The sequence below is a fragment of the Neomonachus schauinslandi genome, chromosome 3 (genome assembly GCF_002201575.2).
Source record: "Neomonachus schauinslandi chromosome 3, ASM220157v2, whole genome shotgun sequence".
NCBI classification, from domain to species: domain Eukaryota; kingdom Metazoa; phylum Chordata; class Mammalia; order Carnivora; family Phocidae; genus Neomonachus; species Neomonachus schauinslandi.
Window position 1 is genome coordinate 100,770,174 of NC_058405.1, and position 12,063 is coordinate 100,782,236.

A 12,063-nucleotide genomic window follows, 5' to 3' on the forward strand; every position below is an offset into this window, starting at 1 on the left:
AGAAATCATTATGCCATCAAAAGTGAGTTAGGGTGAGGGTTATTAAGTTGTATCTATGGATGAGTGTCATGAGGTCTTTGAAGCTAGCTTAGCACTGGTTACAGGTAGTAGAGAGGGCACTAGTGACTTCTACCATACTCTGCCTTATAGGGCGACTGGAATGAATATCAGGACACCCAGGAACCTGCCCCTCCCTAGTAGCTCTCAGCTCCTGATGCCTTAACACAATCCACCTTTCCCTTGATGTGATTGGACCCTGAGTGATCTCTTGATCCATGGCCCACCAATCAGATTCACTCTCATGAATTTGAACTAAGAGACACAGAGAAGATGGTCCATGAGCTGTGGGTCTTATACCTGAAGGTTTCAGTGAGGTGCCCACCAGGGCCACGTGTGAGCTGAGGTAATGGGGAAAACAGCAAGGGTAAGCAGAGCAGGGGCAAAGGTGAGAGATCTTGGAGGGAGCAGTAATGAAAAGGGACACTCAGGCACAGAGCAGTGCCCATGCTTATACCTGAACCTGGAAGCCTGATGGTCTTTATTTCCACAAGACCAAAGCATCTTTGTCATTTTTGTACAGAACCTGTCTTCTTTCTTGAGTCAATGGGAGCTAAGGGACCAATAATACAAAGGCAAGGGACATTAAACCTGTCTGGCGTGGGCTCTCAGACCAGCCCTCTTCTGGTCCCTCCTCTTACTGGAACCCCAGACTTCTAAAACTGCTACTCCCCAAGCCAATGCACCAAATGTCACTGAAAACCTCTCCAGCAAAAGGGGAACCCTCCTACACTGTGGGTGGGAAGGCAAGCTGGTGCGGCCACTCTGGAAAACAGTATGGAGGTTCCTCAAAAAGTTAAAGATAGAAATACCCTACAATCTAGCAATTGCACTACTAGGTATTTACTCAAAGGATACAAAAATAGTGACTTGAAGGGGCACCTGCCCCCTCCATGTTTATAACAGTACTATCAACAACAGCCAAATTATGGACAGAGCCCAAATGTCCATCAACTGATGAGTGCATAAAGAAGATGTGGTGTAAATATGCAATGGAATATTACTCAGCCCTCAAAAAGAATGAAATCTTATCATTTTCAACATTGTGGCTGGAACTAGCCTAAGCTAAGCAAAATAAGTCAGTCAGAGAAAGACAAATACCATACGATTTCACTCATATGTGGAATTTAAGAAACAAAACTGATGAACATAGGGGAAGGGAAGGAAAAATAAGATAAAAACAGAGAGAGGGGCAAACCATAAGACTTTTTTTTTTTTATTCTTATGTTAATCCCCATACATTACATCCTTAGTTTTAGATGAAGTGTTCCATGATTCATTGTTTGTGCATAACACCCAGTGCTCCATGCAGAATGTGCCCTCCTCAGTACCCACCACCAGGCTAACCCATCCTCCCACCCCCCTCCCCCTAGAACCCTGTTTGTTTTTCAGAGTCCATCGTCTCTCATGGTTCGTCTACCCCTCCGATTTCCCCCGCTTCATTCTTCCCCTCCCGCTACCTTCTTCTTCTTCTTCTTTTTTTTCTTAACATATATTGCATTATTTGTTTCAGAGGTACAGATCTGAGATTCAACAGTCTTGCACAATTCACAGCGCTTACCAGAGCACATACCCTCCCCAGTGTCTATCACCCAGTCACCCCATCCCTCCCATCCCACCCCCCACTCCAGCAACCCTCAGTTTGTTTCCTGAGATTAAGAATTCCTCATATCAGTGAGATCATATGATACATGTCTTTCTCTGTTTGACTTATTTCACTCAACATAATACCCTCCAGTTCCATCCACGTCGTTGCAAATGGCAAGATCTCATTCCTTTTGATGGCTGCATAATATTCCATTGTATATATATACCACCTCTTCTTTATCCATTCATCTGTTGATGGACATCTTGGCTCTTTCCACAGTTTGGCTATTGTGGACATTGCTGCTATAAACATTGGGGTGCACGTACCCCTTCGGATCCCTACTTTTGTATCTTTGGGGTAAATACCCAGTAGTGCAATTGCTGGATCATATGGTAGCTCTATTTTCAACTTTTTGAGGAACCTCCATACTGTTTTCCAGAGTGGCTGCACCAGCTTGCATTCCCACCAACAGTGTAGGAGGGTTCCCCTTTCTCCGCATCCCCGCCAACATCTGTCGTTTCCTGACTTGTTAATTTTAGCCATTCTGACTGGTGTGAGGTGGTATCTCATTGAGGTTTTGATTTGGATTTCCCTGATGCCGAGCGATATTGAACACTTTTTCATGTGTCTGTTGGCCATTTGGATGTCTTCTTTGGAAAAATGTCTGTTCTTGTCTTCTGCCCATTTCTTGATTGGATTCTTTGTTCTTTGGGTGTTGAGTTTGATGAGTTCTTTATAGATTTTGGATACTAGCCCTTTATCTGATATGTCATTTGCAAATATCTTCTCCCATTCTGTTGGTTGTCTTTTGGTTTTGTTGACTGTTTCCTTTGCTTTGCAAAAGCTTTTTATCTTGATGAAGTCCCCAAACCATAAGACTCTTAACTATAGAGAACAAACAGGTTGCTGGGGGGAGGCGGGGGGGTGGGCTAGATGGGTGATGGGCATTAAGGAGGGCATTTGTGATGAGCACGGGGTGTTCTATGTAAGTAATGAATCACTAAATTCTACCCCTGAAACCAATACTACACTGAATGCTAGCTAACTTGAATTAAAATAAAAACTTGGAAGGACAAAAACAAACCTCTCCAGCAATGGTCCACTCACCCTCGAGAAGGCTGAAGAGCAGCCCGGTTGAGTTCTTCCTGGTGGAAGGGCAGTCCTGGAATCTCAGATTGAAGATGAAAATTTTCACTTTTGGCTCAATAGTCTGAAAAAGATCAAAGCCAGCAAGTGAACGGAAGCTGCCTAGAGTAAGTGTTTTGATAACAGGGACAGATCTTCAAGATGAGAAGCTATAAACACTCTGGTTTGGGAAATGTTCTCTAGCCGGGTCAATTAATAAAGGGAGCAGACTCTAGACCCTGAGGGAAACCAGTCTACACTTTTCAGTAACATTAGCCACCCTCCCCAGTGACCCCCAACAAAGAGACAGGTTCCACATGCTTACAAGGCTCCTCCTAGAACAAGTCACTAAGTGTTGGGACCAGGAACAAGGCCATCCACTCATGTTAGGGGCCTTTGTTACTACAAGAAACTTAATCAGGTGTCACCATAACAGTATTTATGAATGTCTGGGGTTTGCTTCAAAACAATCTGGCTTGAGGGGCACCTGGGTGGCTCAGTCTGTTAGGTGACCGTCTCTTGATCTCAACTCAGGTCTTGATCTCAGGGTCGTGAGTTAAAAACAAGAGCAACAACAAAAAAACCCCAGTCTGGCTTGAGAAGGGAAAGGTAGGCAATAGATGGAACAAGGTCAGCCATGAGTCAACAGCTTTTGAAGTTGGGGATGGCGTCATGATACTTTTCTTTCTACCTTTGGATATATTTGACATTTCCCATGATATAAAGTTAAAAGGAGTGGTCCTCATTCAAATGGAACAGGTGTGACTTTTCTCCCATTTCTAAACCATGTCACTGTGGAAGGAAACATTTGTAGGTTGACCTGTCGTTTGACTTCACCTTAAATTACCTTTTTTGGGGAGGCTGGGTTTGGTCATTTTCCCCACACCAAGTTTTTCCTCCTCTGAGGGGCTAAAGGCCACTGAGAGATACCAATACCCACCACTGCCAAAGAAGGCAGGCACATTATTTTCTGAGTCACCCGCAACAGTGTCCCTTCTTTACAGATAAGGTGCCTTCAGCTTTGAGAAGCTAAGTGGCCCAGGACCACAATTAGTAGAGTTGCAGCTCACACACAGCCCTTGTCCTTTCCCTGTGCTGGGTCAGTGTGGGAAAGCCCAACCATTAAGGACACAGAGGGTTTTCTCTTTCCTGCAAGGTCAATACACAGTGGGGGCAGCCTGTGATATCATAGGATGGGAGAGCTGGAGGAGCCTTCTGCTGGGTGGAGAATTCCCTGGGTGAGCAGAGCCTTTCCTGCTAAGACGATATGGGAGGCTGCTCATGGACCTCCTGCAGAATTCAGAAGTGCTGTGGCTCTTTATGGAGGTGCTGGGCCTGAGGATGCCCTCCAGCCCTAAAACACCGGTGTGCTGGTGGGAGGTGCAGCAGCTGAGGGTCCCTGAGGCTCAGAGAGGGACAGGGAAGTGCTCTGGGGAGGGTGGAGGGAAACGGGAAAGGAGCGGGCACCTGCTCCTCGCTGCCCTGCCTTATCTTCCCTGCAGCCCCAGGAGGACGCAGGGAGGCTGGGCTGAGGAGGGACGGTAGGTATGCTGGGAAGGAAGCTGTGGTGGTGTGATTCGGGTTCCCGGGGAGAACTCAGCTGTTCTTCCTGTCCTGGGGGTGCTAACTGTGTGGGAATGCCACAGGCTCGTAACCGACGACCGCAGAGAGGGACAGTCTCCTCTCCAGCTCGGTTCTCTCCTCATAGCTGGTGATCGGGGTGGTCATCCTGAATCTCTGGGGCTTGCCTCTGAGCTGTCACGTGCAACATCTGGAATTTAATTCCTACCTAAGGAAATAAAAGGAACAAAGAATCGCAGCAGGGCATAATCAATGGCTGCCAAGTTTGTCCAGGGAAGGTTTTACTGTTTGGCTGGCCAGCTATTGACTGAGGGTTCACAGCTGTATGCAGGCACTGGTGGGAGCAAGTCTTCTTGAAAATGTTTTGATATAAGAAAGGAAACCCGATAAACCACATCCTTAAGCAGAAATTAAGCCCAAGCTCTGTTGATGGGCTCTCCGAAGCATGCTGCGTCTGCATAACCCTGACAGTTTTAAAATGTCAGCTTTGTCTGAACCCATTAACTGAGCAACAAGCTCAGCTGGTTGACTTCCTTAAGGATGATAAAAGACAGATTTAGTTATCACAGGCATCGGAAGGTCTTGAAGACACTACTTAAGTGCCGCTGAAGGACCAGAAATCTGGCTAGCAAGCCCACCAGGGCAGGCTCTGGGTCAAGGCAATTTGGGTTCAGGTAAAAAGATATTTACTAAAAAAAAAAAAAAAATATATATATATATATATATTTACAAAAACTAAAATTATATGTGATTTTCAAAAACGCCACTCTCATTATAATGTCCCCAACACCTTGGAATTACTTTTGTTTTGGAGAGGCAGTGTGGTGTCACAAGAAAGCCTGCTTCCAATCCCAGTTCTGCTCCCCACCTAGTGTCTGACCTTGGTTATGTTTCTTACGTGCTGGGGTCTGCTGTGAGGGGAGAAATATTGTGAGGATAAAGTGCCCCACATGGTGCTGGGCACAGAGCAGCCACGAAAATCACAGCAGCTATCACTCAAATGTCTTGCAACTGCATCTGCTGGCTTTATGAGATCCTATTACTTGTAGATAATAAAAGCGGTGGTGCCTACAAGGGGCAGCAGGAAACCCACAGACCCCAGGGGTGGGACTGACGCTAATTTGTCCATTTCCAGCTTCCAGCCTCAGGTCGAATGGAGAGTCCACCTAGCTGCAGCACTGAGGGTTTGACACTGAGGAGCTTGGCCTTTCAACAGATAATTCCTCTAACAATCCATCCGGCTTGGTGGTGGGGATGCTGGGATTCCAAACCAGGAGGCAAAGGGCAGAAAGAAGAGGGGAGCGGCTTTGTGCCCACCCCTGCAAGAGCAACAGGAAGGCACGGGTGAATGCTGGTGACCAGGCATCCCCAGAGAGGCCTGTGAGAAGGTAGCTCTTCAGGGGTAAGTATGGAAATGCTGCTAGGACTCGGAAGGTACAATCCGTTCTACCCTGTCAGGAGGTGGAGGGAATAGTCAGGACTCCAGGGAATTTGGAGTTTGTCGTCCTCAAGGAAGTTGCTCAGCAGTGACCAAGCACAGGGGAGAAAGCTAACAGGTAGGTAGGTGGCAACCAACATACTTTCTCTAACTAGTCACAATCATTACCCTCGAGGAAAACAATACTGGGAACAGGAAGAAAGGGCCTAAGGTTACAGGAAGGTTCCCAGAGCTGGCCTCTGATTTAGCAGACCTGGGTGTGAAATGTCTTTTTTTTTTTTCCCAGTTGTGGGGAAATACACACACAATTTACCACTGTAACCATTTTCACGTGTATAGTTCAGTGGCCTTAAGTCCATTCACGCTGTTGTATAACTATGACCACTGTCCATGAAATTCCTTCTTAAATCTTAGAAAGAACACTGAAATTTCAATTCTCAGATTTCTACACAAGAGATCACGTAAATATTTAACATGATAACCCTCCTGATCCCTTCCAGGGAAGACTGCCTGACCACCACCCCCGCCCCGATGTTCTCCAGCAATGCATTCAAGGGCGATCTCCCCCAGTGCAACTCTATATCTCTGCCAACTGTGGGGGCAAGCTCAGTTTACCCATCAGCCAGGCCATTAAATATCTACCATGCTGTTGGGAACCTTCTCCATTCATCACCAATATAGGAAATGGCTCAAATTACCTGCAATTTACTCAGCTTCTGTGGCAAACTTGCTTCACTTTGGCATTCATAAGACAAATCAAGAGAGAGGAAATCGACAGTGCCCTAGAAATAAATAAATAGGGTTGTTAGAACGTAAGCAATTTCAAGGCAAACTACTGTTCAGAAATAGCCTTTTTTCTTTCTCCTCCTATTCCTAAACTGATACTCTGAAGTGAGATTTTCCAAGGGAAAAGCAGGCAGAGGACAAGCTGGGACAGCATGAGAATGTGTGTGTGGGATGTTCTATTGGGAATACATCACCAGAGACTTAGCAAAGTGCTTGGCATACAGTAAGTGCTTGATCAATGTATATGATTAAATGAGTGAATGAATGAAGTACTGTATGCCAGAAATTGTGGGCTCCCACCAAACAGGTGAGCACTAAGGGAGTCTGAGGCCAGAGCTGCCCTGGTCAGCAGCCCTCCCATTTTGCCAGGATGGAGAGAGTGGAGCCCTCAGACACCCACAGGACCCTCAGGGATCTCTCCAGGCCCTACTGGGATTTGGGGGATCGTTTTTAATTGTACGCTATAGTCACTGGCTACTGTCAGGCCACAGATTAAGGTCTGCCCTAGTGGACCCTAGCTTGGCCCATAGTATTGGAGAACACAGCTCTCACGGTCCTGGACATACCACCCTGCATACATTCTAAGAACTTCAGATTCGCAGAGTAAACCCATAAAGATACCACTGGGATTCCCTCTCTGCCTTTCTCAGAAGTCATTCTATCCTTATCAGGACTAGATTATCACCTGTCATCTCTCCTCCACAGATGATCTGTTCTTTCAGGACAAAGACCCTGGATAACGGCATCCGATGACAACCCAGGGCCTTGTGGACCTTCGATAACTGACTCACCAGTGGTTCCCTCTGGCTTTCCTAATCAAGTCGTCATCAGTGTTTACCAAATAGTCCACACCTTGCTCCACTTTCCTGAGTATCACTCCAACCCTTCTCCCCTCACCCTCTCAGCTCTTACTTTGGTCTGTTGAGTTCTGTACAACTCAACAGTCGTTGAGTTCCCCACCCTAAAAATCACTGTGCTCAGTGCAGCAGATGAGGATTCGCATTTAAAGAGTAAGAACCACAGAAGCTTACCAATTAATAGAGTGTTAGCAAATGCACCAGTGACATGAAAAAACACGGAGTTAGAAATGTGATAAGCAAAGTCCACACCAGTGGTCTTCAAACTCACCTGGGAACTGGGGAAGCCTATGAAGACCCAGGACGGTCCCTCCACATTAAGCCATGGCCCTTATGTGCCTTACTAGCTCTCCAGGTGGTTCTGATTCACAAGGCTTGGGAAGTGCTGGTCTAAATAAAGGGCTAAGTGTTTCAAGTGGAGAGAGCACATCAGGTTGAGCAAGGGAGTATTATTAAATGAGGCCTCCTGATGGAGAGCATATGCGCATGTATGTTGTAAATGGGTAGAATTTTATTGAAAGAGATTTGAGCAAGGCTAGGATAGGAAACTCACATGAGTGCCCATGCAAGTGAGCAGGAAGAAAGCATAGCATACACACTGGGAAAAACAGGAGGGGCGACCTGAGAGCGAGCAAGACAGCCCAAGTGAGCCACACTCTGGAAGGCCCTGAGGAATTTGCACCAATTCTTGCAATCTGTGGCAAAATACACATTACATAAAATTTAGCAAGTTCAGTGTCATTAGGTGCATTCACATTATTGAGCCACCATCACCACCATCCATGCGATGCATTTCAAAGTCTCAGAGTGAGCACTGAGTGTAGCTTCCCAGTAGGGAACTGATAAAGACTGTGCTCTTGGAAAATCCAGAAGCCCTGGGTGGCATGGACTGGGGCAAAGAGACCAGTTCAAAGGCTATTGCTCAACAAGCACTTTTGTGATCAGCACTTTGGTCTTCTGGGTTCATGACCGATAGCGGTTATTACCCCTTGTAAATTAATTTAGATGGCATTCTGGCCATACATTCAGCCTCGGAGCTGGTTATTCAGAACCTTATCACATCTGCATTTTAAGTTCCTGAGCTGGTAAATCTGAGGGCTGGACCCTGACCCACGGAGCCTCCATGGACATGGAGACACTCGTGTCTGTCATCCAGCACCATGCTATCTATACAGCACCCTGTCGAATGCCACAGAACTACAGAAATCAGCTATTTTGTCTGATGACTTTCCACACTGCCCAGCAGCCAAGCTTAGAGGCCAAAGCTGTTTAATTCTCAGATTTTTTTTTAAACTTTTCTTATTAAAATTGTAGTTAAAAAGTTATGTTTAGAGGAGGCAGGAACCAAGATGGTACTCCAGGGAGCACATTACTTAAAAAACAAAACCCTTTACTCTTCCTTGTATCTGTTTTGCTACAAACTGGCCTCTCCTCTAATAAGCCATTTTGGACTCGGACTAAAAAATCAGAGCACACAGAGGTGTTGGACTTTTTTGCATAGACAAAAGCTTGGGCTGCAACAAATGAGATTTTGTTTGTAAACATGAATCTAGAGAATGGACCACACTCAGAAGAGGCACTTACAAAAATGTCAAGCTGACAGATGAAAACTTCTCTTGTGCTCTAAAATTAAAATCACAACTTTCCTCAGATGTTACAAATACTACTTGGGGCGACTGTCATCACCTTGGCAAGCAAAGATGCGGATGGTTCCAGCAGGAGCTCCGAAGCGGCGACAGCTCGCAGGACCACAGAGAGCTTTCCACCTAAAACCAACCAGAGGAACCAGCTGCAGGTGAGCGAGGCAGGACTGGGACCACGGAAGCTGCGTGGGGACTCTTTTCCTGTTCCGTGTTCATCGACTTTAAAAAAGGATTTCTTTTTTAAAGCCACCTGGGTGGTGGCTCAGTTAGTTAAGCGACTGCCTTCTGTTCAGGTCATGATCTCAGGGTCCTTGGATCGAGTCCCTCAACGGGCTCCCTGCTCAGCTGGGAGTTTTCTTCTCCCTCTGCCCCTCCCATGCTTGTGCTCTCTCTCTCTCTCAAATAAAATAAAGCCTTTAAAAAAGGGTGGGGGAGGATTTCTGAAGAAATCACTTACATCCCTTTACCCCAGCTGGAAGATTTTGGATAACAAGGTGGCTTTAAAAACATCACTTACATCACTTTACCCCAGCTGAAAGATTTTGGATAACAAGGTGGCTTTAAAAACAAAAAAGTCCCTTTACAGAATGTTCCATTTAAAGCAGGACTCTGAAATACAGGACACCTGTTAAGTCTTTTAGAAGAATAAAAGCAGGGCGCCTGGGTGGCTCAGTTGGTTAAGCGACTGCCTTCGGCTCAGGTCATGATCCTGGAGTCCCGGAATCGAGTCCCGCATCGGGCTCCCTGCTCGGCAGGGAGTCTGCTTCTCCCTCTGACCCTCCCCCCTCTCATGTACTCGCTCTCTCTCATTCTCTCTCTCTCAAATAAATAAATAAAATCTTTAAAAAAAAAAAAAAAGAAGAATAAAAGCAATTACCATGCCCTGCCCCTCCACAGTGTAGAAGGCGGTGTGGGGAGAACTGCGTCCTCACCCGCTTAAACGCAGGGTGCTCTCGGGAAGCTACTGTTCCCGGGTCCTCACTCACTGGAGGAACAGCTGTTCAGACCCTACTGCGCATGCCCAGAGGGGAACCGAAGGCACTGTGAACACCTGCCGCGTGGACCCACTTGCTTTGATCTTGGATTACCTACAGTGGTGCTGGTACTTGTGTGCCTCGGAATCCCCCACGTGCTTGTCCGCGGACTGGGCTGAGCCCCACAACAAGTGCACTTTAAGGAGCCTCCCAGGTGCTCTTGACCACCCTTTGAGAAGCACTGCGGTGGGGGAGGGCTTCTTCAGCTGTTTGCATTGTGCTCTAGGATTCTTTCTTGCGCCTGAGTGTTTCTCTCCCCCTGGATTGTGTGCTTGCTGAGGAGCAAAATTTAAAACATCTCCTTAATCCCTCCAGATATCAACTTCAATACTGGATGCATAGCGGACCTGGGGTTTGGAAACACTAAACAAAAACCGAAAAAAAAAACGGAGTTTGAGAGTTAAACTGTAAGGCTGTATGCCTGACTTCACTTTCATCCAAATTCTCTCAGGAGATCTCCTGAGACAATGAAACCACCACTGAGAACTACGAGAGTGCTTGGCTTTGTTTGGCTTTGTTTTAGTAATCTCTATGCCCAATGTGGGACTCGAACTCAGAACCCCCAAGATCAAGAGTTGCTCGCTCTTCAAACTGAGCCAGCCAGGTGCCCCCAAAGGGGCTTTATTTTGATAAACATGATAGAACTTTGAAATCTTCTGAGTAAGGAATATCACTTAGAGACATTCAGTCCTCGTTCTGATAAGATAGCGCCATTATCTAGTTACTCAGTGATTGTGCCTGATGGTTCCGTTTCGCCTTTCACAGATTTCCGTGCTTTGGTCCATCATCGTGTCAGCACACATGGAACATACAGCTTGTGCTTAACATTTTAAGATGTACAATTTAGTGTCATCTCTAGACTAATGAAATGAAACAAGACTACAGTTAATCCCTAAGCAGAATGAACTCACAAAGCATTTCTATTTGACTCTGTAAGCTGCTTTTAGAATTAGTGAACAAATGTACTTGAAGTTCCAGAAATTCTTACACAAAATAATCAAACTTCCCCACCATGGTTGCCAAACTTATCCCAGTGCAAGCATAAACTATACTTCTTAAAATGCTGCAAAAGGCAGATTACTCAAAACTATCCCTTACAGGGATGTCATGAAATAAATGAAAGACTTATATTTTGTTTTCTTTCTTTCTTTCTTTTTTTTAAGATTTTATTTATTTGAGAGAGAGAGAGAGAACAGAGGGAAAGTGAGAGGGAGAAGCAGACTCCCTGCTGAGTAGAGAGCCTGACGTGGGGCTCGATCCCAGGACCCCGGAATCATGACCTGAGCCGAAGACAGATGCTTAATCACTGAGCCACCCAGGCGCCCCAGAATATAATTTTTTAAAAAATTTTGGTAAAATATATATAACATAAAACTTACCATTAAATTTTTATTTTTACTTATTCTTTTGAGAGAGAGAAAGAGAGGATGGGGTCTGGGGAAGGGGAGAGGGAGAGGGAGAGAGAATCTCAAGCAGACTCCCTGCTGAGTGCAGAGCCCAATGTAGGGCTTGATCTCATGACCCTGAGATCATGACCTGAGCTGAAATCAAGAGTCGGACGCTTAACCGACTGAGCCACCCAGGCACCCCTACCATTAAATTTTTTTTTTTTTTAAAGATTTTACTTATTTGAGAGAGAAAGTGAGAGCTCAAGCATGGGGAGGAGCAGAGGGAGAGGGACAAGCCGACTCCATGCTGAGTGTGCAGCGTGACAAAATGCTCGATCCCACGACCCCGAGATCACAACCTGAGCTGAAATCAAGTCAGAAGCTCAACCGACTGAGCCACCCAGGTGTCCCACCATTAAATTTTTTAAGTGTACATTTCAGTGACATTAAGTACATTCACTTTGTTGTGCAACCATCACCACCATCCATCCTCAAAACTTTTCCAACATCTCAAACTAAAACTCTGTATTCATTGAACAGGTAACTCCCCATTTCCTGTCCCTGGT

General features: G+C 45.9%; 1 protein-coding gene across 1 annotated transcript in view; it reads right to left on the bottom strand.

The window, feature by feature from the left end:
- The window catches only part of LCT (lactase), a 50,129-nt gene that overhangs the window by 31,387 nt on the left and 6,679 nt on the right, over nucleotides 1-12,063 (bottom strand). Inside the window, exons 2-4 of the mRNA XM_021695865.2 lie at nucleotides 9,119-9,198; nucleotides 6,488-6,571; nucleotides 2,753-2,855 (exon numbers count right to left, since the gene is read on the bottom strand). Of these exons, the coding sequence (XP_021551540.1) occupies nucleotides 2,753-2,855; nucleotides 6,488-6,571; nucleotides 9,119-9,198 (267 nt within the window). The remainder of the gene's footprint in view (nucleotides 1-2,752; nucleotides 2,856-6,487; nucleotides 6,572-9,118; nucleotides 9,199-12,063) is intronic.